The sequence below is a fragment of the Phasianus colchicus genome, chromosome 7 (assembly GCF_987193195.1).
Source record: "Phasianus colchicus chromosome 7, bPhaCol1.hap1.1, whole genome shotgun sequence".
Taxonomy (NCBI): Eukaryota; Metazoa; Chordata; class Aves; order Galliformes; family Phasianidae; genus Phasianus; species Phasianus colchicus.
This window is the reverse complement of record NC_143442.1, coordinates 10,327,304-10,348,120: the sequence shown is the minus strand read 5'-3', so window position 1 is coordinate 10,348,120 and position 20,817 is coordinate 10,327,304. Positions and strand designations below refer to the sequence as shown.

Genomic DNA, 20,817 nt, shown 5'->3' with positions numbered 1-20,817 from the left:
TTCTTCAAACCCAGTTTTTAGTGGGGGGTTGTGTGGGCCGTGCTCTTTTCGTGCCCTGAGTTTCTGAAGCTATTCCAATGTGTGTGTTGAGAAGCAGCATCTGACACGGTCCTTCACCAGCAGCTTGTTTTGCAGTGATGCTTGGCTTGGAGAGAGTGAGCTGCACATCCTTAATAAGGAGAAAGTTCTTTGTCAGCATTAGTAATTGACCCTATTACAGTCGGTTGTTAATTAGCAAATAGTTGCCTTTTTTTCCCCTCACTAAGCATTTGAAAACCGTTGATAAACCATACAATTACTTGGCTATGCAGAGCTTTGGAACCACCTTTAGTACAGGCTATTATGCCTGTAGCTTCTGTTCCTTAAAACCCAGTGTTTAAGAACAATATGAACAGTAGAGACTAGGCAAATCTTGACGTCGCCATGGTATTTTCGCTGTCTTCTATATTTGGAAAGTGAACATAGCTAGTGCTGCATCAAGTTGAATGCTTTATTTGTTGCATTTTTCAGGCTAAGTTTAAAGAATATGAAGCTATTCTGTCAGGATTTTGATTTGCCTTCCTTGGTGAACAGAAGAGGATGGGATGCTTGTCTCTTTCGTATATGACCCATCACAGTGAAGTGCTGGCAGTTCTTTTGTTTTTAGTATTTTATTCCTTGCATGATTTGAGGTGAGAATTAATTGGTCTGGATTATATACAGAATTAGAATGTATTTTTCCATGTAGCTCATTACCCATTCTCTTCCCCTTCCTTCGAATAATAAATCACAGAATCATAGAATGATTTTGTTAGCAGAGACCCTTAAGATCATCTAGTTCCAACCCCCTGCTGTAGGCAGGGACACCTCCCTCTAGTCCAGGTTGCTCAAATCCACAATTTGAATTGGAAGAGATGTTTAAAGGCCATCTGGTCCTACCCCCCAGCAATGAGCAGGGACCCCTACAGCTCCATCAGGTGCTCAGAGCCCCGTCCAGACCTACCTTGAGTGTCTCCAGGGATGGGACATCCAGCACTTCTCTGCAATGTGCTGGTGCTTAAGGTACCAGGGTCTCCAGGTCCCTTTGGGTAACAGAGATAATGCTGTTTCCACTCATCTGATTTGATTAAAACATTTTTGCAGCTATTTTGGATAGTAATCATGAATGAAAACAGGGGACTGTCCTACATCTCACTATCTATCGTGGAAGACGTTTGTTACAAATGGCTCAGTGATCAAAGCAGCACAGCCCTGAATGTAAATAGCAGCAGAGGGAGGACTTGAGTGAAAAGCAAGCAATTATTGCACAAGGTCAAGAGTGGCTGGTGTGATGAAAAAGGAAGATAAAACATCTGCAGTCAAACAGTGATTCTTGTAAACAAGAGAGCTTTGGATTTGAACATCTTGTATTTTTAAGCTAGAACAAATTGGGGGGAAGGGAGCACCGTGTCTGTGCCCCTCCTCTCACCTGGAGGTGGCTGGTGCACTGCTGCACCCTGGGACCTGCCTGTGCCCCTGGCTTGTCTGCAGGCTCACTGAGCAGCATCCCACAGCATAGGGATATTCCTTCAAACTCATATTCTGGAGCAAAGTGTGTGCTTTGCTGCGGGTTTGTTTTGGGGACTGAGCAGGAAAGGAAAAGTGAAGTCTGGTCTTGTTATTGGGATTTGTTGCTTTTTTTTTTTTTTTGCTTCCTCACTTTAATGTATCAGGCAAGACATCTTTTTAGAATGTGAACTTCTCCCCTCTGAAAGAAATCAATTATGAAATTAAATTCTGTGATCTGCACTGCTGCTTGAAATTCCGAGGCAGGTTTGGTCTTCAGCTAAATTCCCATAAAATGCCTTGTCAGACACAATCTGTTTCATATGCACAGGGTCACTCTTTGACCATATTTGCAGTGGGTTGAACACTGTTGTCCCAAAATGAAAATGACATCAGTGGGCGATTAAGCTAAGACAGAACTCAAAGTCAATATGTTGCTGGAGGACAGGCATTTGGAATTGTGGCTGTGTTCCTGCCGAGCAGCAGTTGAGCTGCAATCAGCACCGTTCACATCACCCATGCTATTCCTGATGAATGGTGTGCAAATTGTCTCCCTAATTATACATGCAAGTGTTAGTGCACGCATAAAAATTGCATGTTGACATATGGATTCAGGCACTTAAGCAGTGTTTCAGCCACGTACCCCTTTGTATTTTTTAAGCATAATTTGTGTCCAGGGAAATGCATATTTCATGCTCTTGAACTGGAAACGATAGAATAGGAAATAGTTTTTTCTGTCAGTTTTGCAATTCTACTCCTCTGATGGTTCCTCCTTACTGGACTTGGGTTTGTATTTTCTTGTTTTTAAAACTGTATTTCCATTGTCCTTGATGCAAACTTCTCCTCCTGCCACGCTGCTTGTCCATAGCAGGAGTCCATGCTGTTGTGCAGTTTTTGTGGGCAGCAAATTGTGAATTGAGGTGAGAATTAAGGTTGAGGTTCTGTGGGAATGGAATGTTTATTCCTTTTAATTTGAATAATAAATGTAAAATATGAAAATGTGTTCTTGTGTCGGCTTAAAAAATATTCCCATTTTTCATTCTGAAATGAGATTCAGAGAAGAGTAACAAGTCGGGGAGTAAACTGCTTTCTTGGGTCCTTGGTGATTTGCAGAAAACAGGGCCTGAGTGATGACCATGTTTTCAATAGTGTCAGTCCTGGCTGTATAATTAGCAAATAGTTATCTGCCTGTAGCTCTCTTTGCCTCTGGGTTTCTGAAGACTCAGGTTTGTCTCAGGTGCAGCTCTAACAGTGGGGCTGTGGAGTGCCTGGCTGTTGGTAACACATGCGTGTGCTCAGCAGCTCTGCAAGGAATTGCTGGGGAGCGGGGGAAGAAAAGGGAAAATTAAACCTTTCTGACTTCTTCCACCTAGCTTGCAAGATTATGTATTTAAATACGGGCTTTGATTTGAAGAGCAGAGGCAGAGCACGTGTTTTGTACCTTGTATTCAAACAGCAGCATCTCCCAGCAGGTTTGAATTGGCTGTCTTGAGGGATTTGGTTCACCTGTGTTTTACCTGAGAATCCATGATGCATCTCAGATCAGACGCTGCGATCCTGTGAGTGACGTGCGACCTACACAGAGCAGCACTGTGAAAATAAATTCCCATTCAGCTCATGAGCTGGGGGAGCTACACAGATGAGAAGTGCTCCAGGTTTGCATTTTGCAGTCTGTGTTGTGTGCGCTTTTTCTGAAGGTCTTCACCAAAGTCCCCTGCACCTTAGGCTGTGGGAGTGATGGCTGTGTCAGGTGCAGCTTGCAGAGCAGCCTTGGGAGGACCCGTTCTGCTGGGCAGTGTGCAAACACAGCATGAAATAGAACAGATCATCCCCCAGTTTTACTGCAGTTCCTGATCAGCAGAGCCCTCTCAAAGAGGGATGGTGCAGGCGTTGGTGTGGTCCTTGTATGCCTTCTGCTTTGAAGGCTGCCGAGGGAAGCAGCTTCTCATTCACCTTTTAGGTAAAGCATTTGGAGTCTTCCTTAGCTGTTCCACAGTGGTTGTGAACAGGTTTTAAACCTTTAGGATGCTCAAGTGACAAGAGGCTTTAGCTCCTTTCTCTATTGGTGTGATGTGTCTGTTCTTCCTGGGCAGGAGGTTGCTTCCAGACATCTTCCATGACATCTTTTTTTAATCGGAGCTCATCTCCTCTCATGCCCTGGATTTAAAGAAAAAGCAGTGTGCCCTCATTCATTTCTGCAGGAGAAAGCCAGAGAGCACAGAACTACTGAATTCTTATCATTTTGCAAACACAGCGCAATGCAAACGCTGGCTGGAAGGCGTGAACTCCTCGGTGCAGCTGATAACCTCCTGGTGCTGTGCTGCTGCCTGAGGTGGCAGCCAGGGCATTGCTGCCCTGCTGGTGCTACTGGCTCAGATCAGATTGGGTTTTATGACAAAAAAAAGGCTGGAACGTTAATCTTAATTAAAGGGAAATGATGATTTATTGAGTGGGGCTGATAGACGTGCTTGTATGTGGTGCCTTTCTGATCCGAGCTGGAGCATCAGAGAGGGGTGCTGCAGGCAGACTACAGCAGTATCAGCATTGCTGTGGTACCCAGGGAGAAATGGGGTGAGATAACAGTGCATCTTTGCAACGTGTTGTGCTTTTCCCTTGAAGTGCTGCAGTTCCACCAGCACGGCGTGCTTTCTCTCTGTGGCAACGCAGGCCAGGCAGTAGTTAGAGCTGTCACTGTTTCCAGAATCCAATTTTTCAAAAGGTTTATAGCTCTGCCATTATAACAACAGCAAAAAAACCTTCTGAAATGGCCTAAACAGCCTTTCCATCTGGAAGAGACGTGAGATACATGTGCATTCAAACTATGAGTGGAACTCTACGGATGCTTTAAGCTAAGTTCGTGATACTGTGTGGTGTCATATTGAAAGTGGCTTTTGTGCGTTGTTTTTTTAATTCCAATTCTTTCTTATCAGCAGTGAGTTCAGACCTACTTCTGATTTAACTGCAGGTTTCTAAACCAAGGGAACAGGCTACAGTTTTGCTTTTCCTCTGCTTTCAGTGTTGGTTGAGTTTAGCCTCCTGTAACTGAAGATAGAAATAAAACAGTAGGATACTTGAATGATTGCACAAAGTTGTGGGGAAAGTGTTTAAAAAATATTTGGGATTAAAGAGATGTGCTCATAAAGCCATGTTAGATTAATCCTCCCTGTACAGCTCCTGACTGCAATGAGTTTTAAGCAGGAATTTGAATGCCTGTGTCACCTCGCCTCGCACAACTGTGTTTGTCAGCATTGATTGGCAGCACTGTGTATTTACCTCACTAAATACACAAGTGATTCACATTCATCAGCCTGAAGGAGAAAGGTTGAGCTCTGGACAGCTGGGTTTGGAGGAATGAGCATGTCAGATGACATAAAGCATTGGGATTTGATGGAGCAGTGCTATGCAGTGGGTTGGCCTGTTTGCCCTAAGCCTGTGCCGCCTGTTGTACTTTTGCGGTGTACATTGCAGGTGTATCTTCTAGCAGCTTTTCCTAAGCATGTCCTGAGGTTGCTTTGAGGATGGCAGCCCTTCCAATTCAGCTGTTTCCATGTACCTCCTTGTTCCACATGTGAAAAAGCTTCTGGTTCTTTCAAACTGTGTTTCAGAGGTGCCTCATTGACATGGTGTTAGCAGATGATTGGCTTTGTAATGAAACAATGCCTGGGGCTGCATCCTCTGAGTTGGGTTGGCTGAGTGCCTTGTTTTGAATGCTGCAATCTGTAGCACACGGGGTGTGAGGGACGGGGCCCTGCTTCTTCCCATCCACCCTGGACCTAAGTTTTACAACCCAGCTGGAATGAGACCTGATCAAAATTAGTCCTGTAATTAAGGAGATGCGGAACATCTTGTGTGTGTTTGGCAAATGAATGAAAGCTTTTAGCCCAGCAATTAAGTGTTAAGGTTTTACTGTAAGGTGAATGTAAACTAGATAATTTCTCCGGCTAAGCTTCCCATAATCATTCCATTAGTATGAATTCATTACTGTGCAGAAGGGAGGCGGCGTAGCCTTATGGATAAGATTATTATTATTATTGAAGATTATTGCAGCACATACAAGCACTGGAGGCTCCAGCAAGGTTATGGCCGTGTTTTGCTAGTTTTACTTTATGGTAGAGTAAAAGACAAATTCTGCTGTGGAGCAGCTGTGATTTTAAGTAAGCTAGAAGATGTCATAAAAGAAGTGATTTCTTTGCCTGGATGCAGAGAGACCAAAAGATGTGCCTGTGAGGACAGTGGATGCATGGTTGGTGGAAGCCAAGCCCAATCTTGTGGCAAAGGCACTGGGATGTGGTGTGGCTGGTGGGGAGCTGAGCCCTCATCCCCTGGAGGAGTGTGGCTGGGAGAGGGCTGTGCTTCTTAATGCAGACACAGTTGCTTAGAAATTCTGCCTTTTTCCTTCATCTCCTCTGTGTCAGCTTGGGTTAGTTATTTAACTGCATGGCTCTTGCTGCCTTCTGCAGGGTATGGACATGTTCCACTGGGTTTTCAGAGGATTCAGAGAACCAGGACAGGAGGGCTTTCAAAGTGGTATTTTGCTGCATCTCTTGTTATAATATATTAAATTTATGTAGGAATTTTTATCTAATTAAAAGAACAAACTTCTAAAGGCTTAACTGTAAACGCATTTCTGGATGTTAAGTTTACCTCATCTTTCCACCTGAGATTGCTTACTGGGAGCAGTATTGGTCCAATTTCAGTAAATCATGGTTATGACTTCTTTTGTTCATTTGTTTTGCTGGTCACATCAACACAATAGTTTATTTATGGCAGTACATCTCAAGATTGTGAAACAGATCAAGGCAATTTCAAGAGCAGTTTGTGTTTTATTTCTCAGTGTGGAAACTATTCCTAATGTTTCTGGCTTTTTTTTTTTCTGTAGGCATTCCTGCTGGCGTTTGGGTACTCATTGAAATTGTCTCCTCTCATAGAAAAAATAAGTGACCACAAGGATTTTAAGAAGCTTCTCAGGACACGAAACAACATACTAGTGCTGTATTCTAAATCTGGTGAGTTCCTTTCCTCCTGAATGACCCAGGTCTTTCAGCTCAATAGAGTGGGTGTGTTTGTGGATATCCGTGTGTTCTACTCAAATGACTGAGCTCTTTGTCCTCACTGTTTGCTCTGTGTTGTTACCTTATGTGACTGCAAGGTGCAGCACAAGGGCTTCTTTAGGAGTGGTGTCCTTAGTTCTATTGCAGAGACTCCTGATGTCTCAAGATAGAGGGGGTTTCTTAATTTGATCTTTTAATTGCTCTGTCACTGGTGAAAATATACCTTCTGGCTTTGTGTCCAAAAAATGGCTGCTTATAAAAGCTATCAGTCAGAGCTTGCCGGTGTGCTTATCGCAGTAGTTGGCAAGTTTTGATTTGCTGGTGGCACTGAAAGGCTTAATGAATAGTTATAGTTCTGAAATCAGCCTGTCTTTGCTTTTGACAGCTTTGGATGTCCCACGGTTGTCTTTCAACTCTAATGAACAAAATATAGAAATAAAAAATGAGCTGCTTGTGTAAGAGGGAGAAAATGGCTCACTTCACATCATGCCACCTGCCCCCTTGAATCTCTTTGCTGTCTTCTCTCTCATTCAGGCTTCCCTAGTTGTTCACTCTTGCTTATATCTGTCTGTTTGCTCTTCTTTTGCTGTGTTCTGTTCCTTCTTTACCTTTGTCACCTCACTTGTTTTGATGTTTTTTTTTCTGTGCTATTTATTTGTGGCACCGTAGAAAATGAAGAAGCAATCTTGAAGCTCCGTGCACAACTTCAGGATGCTGTTGTGCCCATGCAAGACATTGGAGAGCAGGAAGAAAAACCCATTGCTGAGTTGATTTTCTTCGTACTGTTTGGGTGTATTGTTATTTTGTTGTTGCTTCGTTTTCTTTCCTCTTGGACAAGTGGTACAAGCCTGTCTTTGCTTTTGTTTTACTTGGGGGTTGCATCCTCCCTTTCTTGCCTGTGGCAAAGGTTTTAGCTTAGACATAGACAGTGACATCAGGAGGATCGCTCTGGGTTTAAAGCATGGCAAACCAGAGCTGTATGTGGGAACCCAACCCCACCCCCAATATCAGAATTTTGCAGACAAAAATGTGTGGATGCTGGGATAATTAACTTTGTTTCCTAGAGATGGGCTTATTCTGTGACAGTTAAAATGACAGACGTGACAATTTTTGTTGAAGTATTTGCATTTTGTTCTAATGGGAAATTCTGAGGTCTAAAAAGTGGACAAATGGTTTTTCAGTAACAGGTTCAAAGTAAAATCAGAAAAGAGTTTTGAACAGTGATTTTTTTGAAAGGAATGCTTTAAATTAAGAAAAAAAAAAGACATCTGTATTCAGCTTTTTAAAGGGAAAATTTTCTTTTTACGCTTAATACGATAAGTGGTGGTTGCTTTGATTTTTTTAGTAGCACAACCAGAGCACTTTGGCTCTGACATTCATCAAATAAATGTTGCCCTATGGGCATTGTTCAAAAAGTGTGTTGTTGAGATTTCTTTTTTCTGTTTTTATTATTTAATTGGTTGGTTTTAGCAGTCTGAAGCACTGCATGCAGAGCTGGCAGTTGGATTGATGTTTCTCCCTCGCACAGTGATCCTTGCACAATTAGAAAGCTCTTGCATAACTGTCACCCAGTTAAGAAAAAAGGGGAGGGGAAATGAAGATGAGAATACAGAGATAGGAACCTTTAATCCCAGATACATACCCTCTAGCTGTGATGAGCCATTGGCCAACAACTGGTCATACTGCTGAAACAAGGCTTTGCTTCTCGGTGGAGTATGACTGGATGAACATTCCTATCTCATGCAGAAAATGTGTTGGTTTCGGGAAATATCCTCACTTAGAGGGGACATCTAGTTCATCTTACCAGCTGGATGTCCTGCCATGGCTGCCCAACTAGTGAGACTTATGGAAAGTGTCTGTCCAGCCCCAAACTCTTACGTTCATTTGCCCTCTTTAAAGGAATCTTATTGAGCTGTTGTGCTATGAGTGCATGAAGAATTCCCCCTTGAATCCATGTCCCTGTGTAGTGGAGTGGTGGCTGTTGTGCACTGCCACAGCTGTGCATTATCAGCACCTTGGGGTAGGATTTTCTTGAGCCAACAGGAATGGGCTGGAGGCTCTGATGGCATTGAGGCCCACAGAGGCTGTTGAATACAAGGAAGCTACTTCTGCCCCAGGAGCCTTGGGATAAAAATTTCTAAACACTAGAAATGACTTGAAGGAAACAGAACTATCACTATCTGCTGGGTCTACCTCTGGTCATAGGCGCCTTCACTTTCCTCACTCTTGGAGACAAGATATTGGTTTACGTAGACGTTTGATCTAACCCAGTATACCCACTCCATTAGTTGATCTAGTTGTGAAACTGCAAAAGGTAAAGTAGTTCAAGGATTTCTATCCTTTGTTTATTGAGGCAGGGAACAGTCTTCATTAGAGACTGTGTGGGGAGTTGGTATTTGAGTCTCTTTTTTCTTTCTTGAGTGCTCATTCCATTTTTCTTCTCTGTTTATTTTTAATACTATTTATGAGAGTGCTTTGGAATGGAAATGTTTTGCAAAAACTTCACACGTGGCGTGGCCATTATAAAAATCTCACTAGAGTGTGCAGCCAATTCTTGAAAGAAGCTTTTCTGGGTGCTTTCTGCTCATAGTTTTGAGCCCCCCCCAACCACTGGTTTGGCTGTCTCCCATGGTTAAGATGAGAATAACAGCCTGCTATTAGTAAGTATTACAGGAGTGGGACTGAGGCAGGAAGAGATGCTGAATGACTTGCCCTTACAGCTGATGGAAGTTCTTAATTAAATGCTCTAATTAGCAAGCAGTGGCGCAAACCAGTTTGTGCAGAGCCATGGGAAAAAAGCAGTGTTGGATAGAAACTGGTTTGCAGAAGAGAAGACGGTGTTGCTCTATAGATGTAGGTCAAGGAATGCATGGAGGTATGAGTTTGAATGTTAAGGGGGAGTGAGATGGGAATGCTGTAGCTGTAGCCAGCGTTTCTTCTGGTTTACAGAAGATTTTGCTGATCCCTCTCTTAGCAGTCTCTTCGGATTTGAGAAGTAGTTCCAGTGCTTCAGAACAAAGGAATGCACCATTGTATTCTTCTCTGTGGAGTAATAATGCTGTTGGTGACTTTTTTTTTTCTTCCAGCTGCTGCTGCAGAAAGCTCACTCAGGTTACTGTCTAATGTGGCCCAGGAGGTGAAAGGACGAGGTACTATAAGCTGGATAGACTGTGGGTATGTGATTTGTTGTTTTTTATTCCCACTCTGCCCCCACTCCCTTTTGACTTGTATTTAGCTCTTTTGGTAGCTCTGAAACTTGTTGCCTGTAGCTGAATGCACATCGCTCTGTACAGTTTCTTTATAACCACAGGGAACCTGCATCTTACCACCTTTGTTCTTCCTTTGTGCAGTTGGTGGGGGATTGTTTTTCCCCTACGGCTGTTTGTTGCTTTTGTGACAATGTGTTTCCAGCCCAAAGCTGGAGACCTCAGCTATGGCGTTGCCTTTCATGGGGGCCACATAGCATGGAAACACTGCTACAGCTTTCCCACAAACAGGGTGAGGAAGAATCCCACATGTTATGGCTCAGCTGGAGGGCAGCACAGTTCTGCTCGGACAGCAGATGTTGCATGTGCAATAGGGCTGGTTGATTTTGAAGTGCCCACCCATTTCTGTTTCTCAGGAAAATGTGCTTTCTTCTAAAGAGCTTCCTCTGTGCTTGTAGGTTGTGCTTTGTGGTTTGCAGATCTGAAAGCCTCTGGTGTGGGTCTACCCAATAACATGTTACCTTTAGTTTATGTACCATAGAGCTTCTCTGCATCTGCAACTTTGCCTACAGGTGGCAAATTTCCTTCCCTGAGCTGCAGAGGAACAGCTTGCTGGCTTCCTTCGTGTTTGGGTGGATTGCCGTGGAACGAACAAATTGTGCACTGTGCACAAATCTGTCGTCTCTGCAAAATCATCATTCCTTTCAAAGCTGATTTTGGAGCTGGTCTCCATCCATCAGGTAGTGACCCAGAGTGAGTTGCTGGTGAATCATAGTTTGCACCTGTTTCCGCCTGCCAAATAGCCAGCAAATAATGCCTTGACACTAAAGAGGAGAAAGTCGCGTGGAGACCTGGCAGATCTCTGAAGACCAGGCTCCTTTTCTAACAAAAGTGCCGCTAGACAACTTATTGGTGGTGTTGGTAATGAGCACTAGTGAATAGGGTACTGGACCAGGTTCTTGGCTTTAGTTTCCTACCAGATGCTTTTATGACCATTTCCTCTTTGTTTCAGGCCACCTCTGTGCTGTGAGGTTCTTATTCTGCGTGTGTGCGTGGCGTGTGTGTACAGCTGCTGAACGATGAGGCCATTTGGCCCTTCAAAATGCTGCTGTAATGCAACTAAGCAATAACCGATAGCTTGCAATAAATCTCCAGGATTTACTTCAGTTCTGGGTTGAGGAAGGAAAGATTCAATGTGGAAGGCTTCCATCTGAAATCCAGAAAGTGTTGGCACTTAACAGTTCAGCCTATGTTCCTGAGCTTGTAAGTGATGGTGATGGGGAGGGTAATGCATTGCTCGTTTTTGCTGTAAAATCAACTTGATTACTCAAACTCTGATATGCTTTCCCCTTTCTTTCTTTATAAATGTTTTCATCTAAAACAGTCTTTAAGGAAGTGACTTGATATATTTAAAGTCTCCTCCAGGAATGCTTTAATACATTTCATAAGTAGCTTGGTCCTTGTGCCTCCTGTCTTACCAGGATGGGGAACTACTAAGAGGAGCTTCCTGTCCTTAAGGAAAGGTGAGTTGTTCCCTGACAGTGGGGGCAGCCTGTTGATGGTCATGCCATAAGAGCTTCTAAGGTGTAAGAAAAAACTCATACGTTCCCAAAATGTGCTTTATAGTATCCCAACCATATTTCCTCTTGCTGAGGGCTAGCCTGTGAACAGGGCGCAGTGAACATGACAGTAGATGCAGCTCTCTCTTGCAGGGTTGAGCAGTGTATTTTTGGATCGCTCAGAAGGGAAGAGGCTGGAAGAAATAGATGGCCTGTCCAGCTGTGGCTGGGTTTTTATCAGAGGCTTTTCTTCTGTCCTTGCTTCCTGTGGAGAGGTGTTCTCACCTGGAGCCTGTCCCATGGAGCTGGCGGGCTGGCTTGTGACAGAGGATGCCATGGTGCACATGAGGGACCTTGTACTTGAGCCTGACCAAGTTTTATGGTTGATTTACTTGTTAGGCCTACAGAGCACTCTGGAAATCAATCTCTTAGTGCTGAGATGACTTTAAAACTTTTTTTTTCCTTGACTTTTTTTTTTCCCTTATAGCTTTTTTCTAATACAGGTGGCTGCAAACTGCTGCAATGATAATGTGAGGATGCAGGAGTGCTGTCTGTCACTGGTCACAGAGGGCTGTTTGTAGGCACTGGGAACAGCTGAGAGCTGCCAGACGCTCTCAGGCCATTCTCCTAGCACAAGTATGCTGTGAGGCTTATTTGCAACCCTTCATACTGAAACAAACAGCACACAGATGCCGGGATATTTACAACACAAGCTCAATTTGTTTCACAAATATTGATAAGCAATGGCTAGTTTGGCAGTAATGTTTAGCAGGGAACTTTGGCTTTATTCTGCACATCCCACTGCAGCAGACTTGTTTGCTGTCAGATCCAAGCACTGGCAAGGCTGCTGTGCTGTTTGGAGCTGTGGTTTGTGTCTGCTCCCTGTGGCAGTGACAACAGCACTCTTATTCTTTATTGGCTGTAGGTTTGGGTTTTTCTTTGTTTTCCTTGTAATCCCCCCTCCTCCCTTATTTTATGGGACAAAAAACATACTGCTGCTCTGATGGAAATCACTATTCATTGTTAAATCTCAACAGTACTTTCAGCCCATGTTTTGGCTTGCTTGGGTCTGCAGGCTGGGACAGAGGCTGGACTTGAGAGATGGATTGGTCTTCTGGAGAGCAGTGGTTCTCAACTTGGCCATTGAGTTACTGCTATTCATTCCTGCTGTTAAAAGGAGGTGTATCTGTGTTTGCCAGGCAGTTAGATAAATATTGCCTGATTCATTAGTCAGTGTTTGTAAAGAGTTTGGAGACCTTTGGAAAATGCTACGGCAACACAAATAAGTGTTGCTTGTTTAGTGCATTCAGATGCTATTTGGTAGATGTAAAATCAAGTAGTGGGCTGGATTATTTACTGAATTACTTTTACTAGCAAACCGATAGGAGTTCTGACAGTAGAAGGAATTCTGCATGAAATAGAAACTCCTGTTAGCAAATCTTTGAGGTAGTAAGTAGAAGGCACAGAATCACAGAATGGCCTGAGTCGAAAGGGACCTCAAGGATCATGAATCTCCAACCCCCTGCCACATGTAGGGCCACCAACCTCCCCATTCAATACTAGACCAGGCTGCCCAGGGCCCCATCCATTCTGGCCTTGAGCACCTCCAGGGATGGGGCATCCACAACCTCTCTGAGCAGCCTGTTCCAGCACCTCACCACTCTCATAGGAAAGGCACAAAGTGTAGTGCTTGTGTGAACATGAGAAGAGTTTAGTGCTTGAATGAAAGGTAACATTTTTGCTGTGTGTCTCTGAAGCAAAGTCTCAGTCCTGTCTTGTGATTCCTGAGATCTGTTTGATTTTAGCAGTAATTCTCACCAAGCTGTGTAGAGTAGGACTCAAAAAAAGTACGCACTGCTTTGGCTTGGAGTAGATATTCCCTGCTTAATTGCATGGCTCCCCTTTCAGCAGGTCCCAAATACAAACAAAGCTGTGTGATTCCCATCTGCTACCACAGTGCCCATGCTTGGCGTTAGTACATCAGCCTAATGGGAAGAATAAGTGCCATCTGGCTAAAATGCCTGCCTGATTTTTGGTTGGTTTGAATCCCACTTTCCTGCTTTTGTGCCCTATGTCATTCTTGTAGTCTTTCCCCACTATTTAAAATGTTGCAAGCCTGTAACACCTATCATAAAGGTGAAGTATTTCCTTCAGCATTTGTTCCTCAGGTTGGGATGGGAAGGCAGCCCCTTCAAATCTGTGTATATAAACATCTTCTGGTTTAGGAAACACTCAATCTACTATGTGTTTTTTTGCTGGGATGCCTCCAGATTTCAAGTTTTAAATGAAATCTTCCTTCCCCAGTTTCCAATTTCCCAATGCTTTGATACAGGAAAGGCTTTACCTATATGCAGACATTGGAGTAGGAGAGAAGAATTTCAGAAATAAGGCTACTGACGCAGGTAACATTAAGTACTGTTTAGCTTCTACATTCACGCCTATAAAGCCAATCAGAAATGAGATTTATTTAAGAGTAAGTTTGCTCATCTTCCTTCCTGCACTCGAATGTTAAAGTGGATGGAAAGCTTTGAGATCACAAATAAAAAATGACCAGCTTTGATGGAGAGGGAAGTAGAAAGAAGGGGGAAGAGTGTGCTTGCAGTGGTGCAGCTGCTTCCATCTGAGCAGGTTGCAGTGCCCATGTTCTGCCTTTTCCTCCTGCTGCCTCAAAGGTCTGTTTGCAGCAGATCCAGGAAGGTATGCCAGGTATCTGTAAGGAACTATTTGCAAGTGTGGTTATACTGACAGTCCTTACATGGCTATGATATTTATGGCAAACTGGGCAATTGCAGCATAGATCTCCAGTGAGGTTAAAGCCAGGTCTTTTTGTTTTACAGTCAGAGTGACTGTGCAGGAAGTGCTGTTCTATTCTCAAAAAATCTCCTTTAAGGTGAACTCTTGGCTTCTAACATAGTAAACCTGCTTGGTCTGGTGTGTTGCACTAATTCAAAAGCACAATGATTAGCTAAAATCCACTGTACTGCTGTATATAGAAGCCTGGTTCTGTACCAGAACTTCAGCCATGTGTGCCAGTGGTTTGTGGTTTGCCTCCAGTTACTTGTTAACTGGGAATCTTTAACATTGCTGTTTTTCACAGTGAAAGGAATAGTGAATGAGCTGAGAGGTAATGATAAGTTACCTCAGTTTTCCTGAAGATGCTGCTTTGTTTAAAAAAAAAAAAATCCTCTATAGATCTCCAGCTGCATGATGAGCTTGGAGAGTATGAGAGACTGCAGAGGAGCACAGTGTGCTGTGCTTCTGTGTGCCTGTGGAGAGGCATCCAGTACCTGCCTTCTTGGTGTGCATTCCAAGGTAGTGTTAGTACTCATGTCCCATGGCCAGAGGTACCCCTCTGCATCTGCCTGGTGAGGGTTAGGGGAGGTCTGGATGTGACTGATGAAGATGTCTCTCTTCAGAAAAGGAATTTAAGTGTTCTGCATTTCTAGAAGATCCTTTGATAACTCCTTTGCACCTTTTCTGTGCAGGTGTGGATACTGCCCAGTGCCTCTTACTAATTTATATTTCCATGGACAGTACCATTCATTACTCCCTTTCAGTAGGGCTGGAGCTTGTAGAATCATAGAATCAGTAAGGTTGGACAAGACTGCTAAGATCATTGAGTCCAACCATCATGTCATCATCATCACCACTAACCACGTCCCTCACTGCCACATCTGCACATTTCTTGAACACCTCCAGGGACGGTGACTCCAGCACTTCAAGGAACAATGCCATTGAAAAGCAAAATAAATGGTCAGCAACTGAGCAATGTCCACAGCTGGTTGTCCATGCTGTGTATTTTTTTCCTTCATTAGTTTTGTTTGATGATACCTGTCACCTCTTGATCTTAGGCTTCTTTCTACTCTTTGCCTCGCTCTTACTTCTAGTGAGAATTAATCTGATGGGTTTGAATTTTGGGAAAGTCTTTCTTTTTAATCTAATTCCTATAGATTTCTGGTCTCTCTAATTGACTGATGGGCACAGAGAGCCATTTTCATTGGATGTCTGCTGATGCTGGATCTCCACAGCCCCAGCACTTTTCTACTTGCATTCCTGGCACTTTCAGAGGAGCTTTTGCAGCAGGAGGCTCTGAAGATCGCACTCTGATCCACACAGTGGCTATTTGCTGTACTTTGGGGAGAAAAAAACAGACTTTAAATTCAGATTAGAGGCTGTGCCATCAGTCTGCTAGTCCTAATCCTTGAGTCTTTCCATCAGTGTGCTTTCCCTTTCTGATATTTGTGCTCCCCCAGCCCTTAAAAGATTCAGGTTTTTCATCCACTGCCTTGTTCAAGCAGCTCATTTGTTCCCTGCTATGGAAACCTGTTGCTATTATCAATTCTTTATAAGTTTATTTTCATATAAGATCTAGAGTAGTGACAAAGCATTGCTTTGTTTTCAAAGACAAATCCTGTATTTTAAGCTTCCTATGCTTATTTCTTCTGCATCCATCTCTCTTGGGTCCTGTTCCTATTTTGTTCATCTGCCACTTCCTAAGCCCTACCCTTGAGCATAGCATCGAAGAGCCTGTCTGCTCCAAGAGGTGCAGATGTACTTTCTGTTTGAGTAGATGTGAGCCATTACCATCCAGTGGCTGCTTAGTACAGCTCTTTAGAGAAGTGCTTTTGCAAGCTAGGCTGATGGATTGAGAAGTGATTTTTTTTTCCCCTTTTATTCTCCTATTTCAGATCTGTCTTGAGAGTGATACAGCAAAGTCTGGGATCATTAGAGAACAGGAGGAGCCTCACAAGTGGGACGTGCTGTGAGCAGCAGTGGTTGCAGTAGCTTCCAGACGGGGAAGAGGGGTGGTGCAGAGGCAGCGCCCGCAGCCTGAGAAGAATGGGGTTTGAGGGGGTCCATCTGGTTTCAGTTGGTCATGTGGCTTGTGGAAATTTCTGGCATCAGTGTTGCTTTTGCTGCTTTTTTGGGTCACAAGCTCAGTGAGTTGTTTGGCAGGGTCTCAGCTCCCTGCTTTCTCAGGATGTTCGTCAGTCTGTTGTCTGGAGAGGGTGTGCTCTGGAGGATGGCCTGGAGGCACTGCAAAGGCTGTGCATTGGGCTGGGAAGCCCTTTGTGATAATTCATTTCTGAGGGCTGCTCTAAAATTGCAGGTCCCTGAAGATAAAACTGGAGCTGTGCTCTGTATGATGGCTTTCACCATAAGAGAATGAAAGCAATTAAACAACAGAGGCAATAATGAGAGAGCACACTGCTAACCTGATGGCAGCTTTCACTGATGCCTTCCAAAGCTTTTTCCAGCATGGGAAGGCTTATTCTGTGGGCAGAACACCCTGATCTCAGTGCTTGTACCTTCTCCTTTCCTGTCCAGTCTCATCTCTTCCAGCTGCTGGGACAGTACAGTGCAACCTTCATCCTGCTGGTCTGCAGGTGTATCTGGAATGTAAGGGATGCTGAAGCATAGCTCACGTGCATTGCTGAGCCCTTTTTTGGAGATGTGCAGATAAAATCTGTTTACAGACTGAGAGATCCGTGGTTCATGTGGTTATGTGTTATGCTGATAGGAAAGCAAGATAGTTTCTGTGTGAACAAATACCACGACCTTGGTACTTAAATCAATGCTACCACGGTGTTATTTATTACTCGCTTCACTTAAATCAGAAGGCTTGGTCCAGGCTGTACTTCAAGGTGTTGTGAATGCCAGCACCACTGAGATAATGTGGCCACACACAGCACATGCACTCAGTGCTGCTAGTTGGCAACAGCAGACACGAGCTTTTCCTGAAGGCAATTTTGGCATTTTCTGAGCAAGGATCTGACAGCTGTTCCAGCTTCTCCATGCCCACAGGCTGATGTAGCTGTAGGGTCGGTCTCTTACCTTGGTTGGAATCCAGTGGTCAGCATTTCACAATAAAGGGAACACGTGGGCAGCTGCAGAAGATCTTGTTGGTGCTTTAGGGAAGGAATGGTGCTGCAGGTGCTTGGCTTTACCCTGCTGCCTTCTGAACCTGCCAGGACAATACCTGAATTTCCTCTGAGTAGGAATTGGGCACTGTCTCTTAGTCAAGTTCTATCCAGGTTGGACTTGTTTTGTTTTTAAAAATCATTGTGGACCTAGTGCTGCCCAGTTTCTGTACCATATTTTTGCATCCTTCCTGTCTTGCTTTGGCCTCTGTTCACTCTCTTTCTGAATTCTTCTGCTGCAGTGTGGCAAAGCCTTTTCTCTGGGTAAGCTCCTGCCACCAGGTTCTCACCACGTCCCCATCCTTCTGGCTTTGAGCCTCCAGCTCCCCACCTGCAGGCAGAGCATCACACACTGTTCTTGAGCAGCGCCAGCGGGAGTGTGTCCCTTTCAGGTGCTGGCTTTGCTGACTGTGATCCAGAGGTGGTCAGAGCTCCGTTGCAAGCCCCTTGGCTTCCTCTGGCCTGGCAGCAGATGGCTGCCTGTGCAAAGTGATCACTCATGCACACTAATGCTGACAGAGGACTCCAGAGGATTGCAGGGACTGCTGCTTTTGGGGCTTCCTGCCAACTCCGTCACAACCCCAAATGACAGAAAAGCCGAGGAGGCTGCAATGTGCTTGGGAAGGGGTGAGGTGTTCCTGTGATGCATGCTGTCCTTGTCATTCAGACTCCTTGCTTAGGTAGGTCAACTTAGACCATTCATTTTATTGTTCTTTTGAACAAGCTGTCATAGCTTTGTTTCTCCAGCAAAGGAGTGTTTTGAAGCTCCAGGCTGATTCTGTAGGAGTGGGGAGTATGTGGATTGTGTTTGTAGGAGATGAAGGGTACTGTACTGCTGCCCCACTTGAGATTTGACCATATTCCATTTGCTATACTGCATATAGGGTGAAACAGGATGAAGTTGGACCCCTTCAGCAGTAGCACAGGTGAAATCTGTGGCGATGGAATTGCTCTGTCACAAGGCAGCCAAGCATGGCTGCTGATGGCACCATCACAGACCCATCCTCAAGCTAGCGTTTCCTGAGCCTAGTACCTTGTCTGGAGTGCCTTGGCTGGGATGGCAAAGTGCTGATGTTCCACCCCTACCTTCCATCTCCAGCCCTTGAAACAAACTCTTGCACTACCTCTTCAAGTGGTGTAATTAAATTGTAAGAACTGGAGTCCTCATTACCTTCTCCCATGTGAGAGCTGAGGAGCTCATCTTCAGAGAGAGGCTGTTGGCTGAGATCCAAAGGAGACAAATCTCAGAGCAGAAGCTGCACCTGTGTTGATATTTACTCTCATTAAGGATAATGGTCATTACCAAGTGCTATCAGCGCAGGGTTGCTCTTTGCAGGTTATTTTTGTCTGGCGTTAAGCAAAAGCAGAAGAAAAAGCAAAATGCATCCATCTCTGCCATTTCTGCATATCTTTTTTCCTTTTCCAAAGAAACATTAATACAACATCTGAATTGGTGGGTCTGGCGTGTGCAGAAGTTTGCATTGATGCATGAAAAAATTGTTGATTCATATTTAGAAATCTCCTATTTTGGGAGTTTGCTCCTCTTCCATCCCTTGCATCAGTGCACATAGATTGCATAAACAGACTGAATTCCCAATGCACTGGTGCAGACAATCAGACCAATGCATAGCCAGAGAAAGATTGGAGCAAACTGCTGCTTGCCTTCCTTTGATAATGGATGTGCATTCAAGCAGCTACGTGGATCTCTACAAACGGAGCAATCCTGACAGCAGAGTGGTCTCAGAGTCTGGTCCTTCCAGTGAAACAGCTGTTCTTATCTTTTGTTTTTTAATTGAAGCTCATGCAAGCAGGAAGAGAATTGGTAGGAACTGGAGTGCCAGGCGTTGCTAGTGGCTTGCTTGTGAGTGCGTCTCGGTAGTAATATTTTGTAGCTTTTCTGATGACAAACCTTGCAAAACTGTTTTGAGATGAGTAAGCCTTTGAATCTCTTAACTGATGCATGAGGAAAAATTCCCTGTTTCGCTCTGTTTTGAAGTTGCCTGAATTGATGGCAGAACTGGCAGCAGAATTGTTTCTACACCAGTTTTGGTCCTCTGCTTGTCTCGGGGTTTGACAGAACCTGTTGCCGTAGCCAGGTTGTCAGCATTGCATTTGTTCCCTGCAACCACCTTCTAACTTTCTTCTTGACAAGGCTGAGGTGGCTGTAAATGAACCTATGTTCTGGAAAATTTTGGGAGTGTTTAGAACAGTATTTAGAAATGTTAACTGGCCTTACTGTGGACTGACATGAGCTGATTGCCAAGCAGTTAACTCCAGCGGTTCCACGAGGTTTTCTCCATGCACCTTGATCTGTGTCTGGTTAAGATGTGAGGGTGGTCAGAAGCTGTGCTGCCTCCTGACATTTGTTGGCCCGTGAACCCCCTAGTTTTAGTCTATGGGAGTGCTTGAGGACTGCAGGTGAGTGAAGGCAGGGAGCTTCTGCTCCTGGACTTGATGTTGTTGCAGACTTTCTCAGCAAGATTCTAAATCCAGGCTATTGAGATTGTAACTTGGTTTGGTAGGACAGAGAGAGATCTGTGGTGTTGCTTTAGCTATAATTTGACAATGGAGAGCAGACATGAATTCAGTAACACTCTTACAGAAGTTTGCTTCTCGACAGCAGAGCTTACAGGCACTTCTTAATGGTAAAGTGGTTACATGCTTCATTAGTTCCTTAAAATACTCATTTCACTGTAATGTTCTGCTGTTGGTGCATGTGTCCATAGTATACCCTTTCTCATTTCCATCTAAAGATAATCATTGTGGAGATTTCCACAAAGGCAGGCTCTCATTTGCAGCACATTGCAAACTTCTTTGTTGTTCTAAGGCAGCTGGAGAACACTGGGGGAATTAGAACCAGTGCTGCCAGCAGCCCTTCGTTTGGTGGAGCCCTTGTATCTTGGGCTCTCTAATGTGTCTCTAATTGGTTTAAACTTGATGGGTTTCCAGTATTTTCATTTTCTAAATTGATTTATCTGCACAAAAAGTACAAGTTGTCCTCTGCTGGGTTTCCAAGGTTTTTAATCTTGCAGTTTGTCGATGCAAAGGATAGTCTCGTCGGTGTGGATCATCCACTTCTCTTTGTAGTTCACTGTTTCACACATCTCCCCAGATCTGTGCCTGGCTTCATATCCACTGCAGCTTGAAGCAGACTTAGCAGCTGCACTCCTGTGTTATTGAGGACAGCAGTTATTCAGCACAGACCCTTCCCCTGCCTGCCTCACCAAAGGCACAGTTTGCTCCCGTGGCCTTTTTCTTTAGCCTAATCTGGGTTGTGCCAGAAACACAAAGTGAATTCTTTCTTTTTTCCAGTTTGAAAACCACCACTTTCCCTCTGCCTGCCTGTTGCAACTCCAGGACACGTTCCTCGTACCTAGAGCAAATGGGGTTGCTCCAAAATTTGGAACTTTTTAAAACTGGCCACATGTGATCTGGGCATGGAGATACAACGAAGATAACTTGGTTTTATCTTCTGCCAGATACAAAAAGAAGTCAGCTTTTGTCTTTGAATCTTTTCACAAATGGTGCTATTTGGTCATCAATGTATCAAGAACGT

At 44.2% G+C, this 20,817-nt stretch overlaps 1 protein-coding gene across 2 annotated transcripts in view; it reads left to right on the top strand.

The window, feature by feature from the left end:
* The window catches only part of PDIA5 (protein disulfide isomerase family A member 5), a 92,841-nt gene that overhangs the window by 3,297 nt on the left and 68,727 nt on the right, over nucleotides 1-20,817 (top strand). For both annotated transcript variants that reach the window (XM_031590472.2, XM_090143659.1), the window contains exons 2-3: nucleotides 6,404-6,530; nucleotides 9,662-9,749. In XM_031590472.2, coding sequence (XP_031446332.2) covers nucleotides 6,404-6,530; nucleotides 9,662-9,749 — 215 coding nt within the window. The remainder of the gene's footprint in view (nucleotides 1-6,403; nucleotides 6,531-9,661; nucleotides 9,750-20,817) is intronic.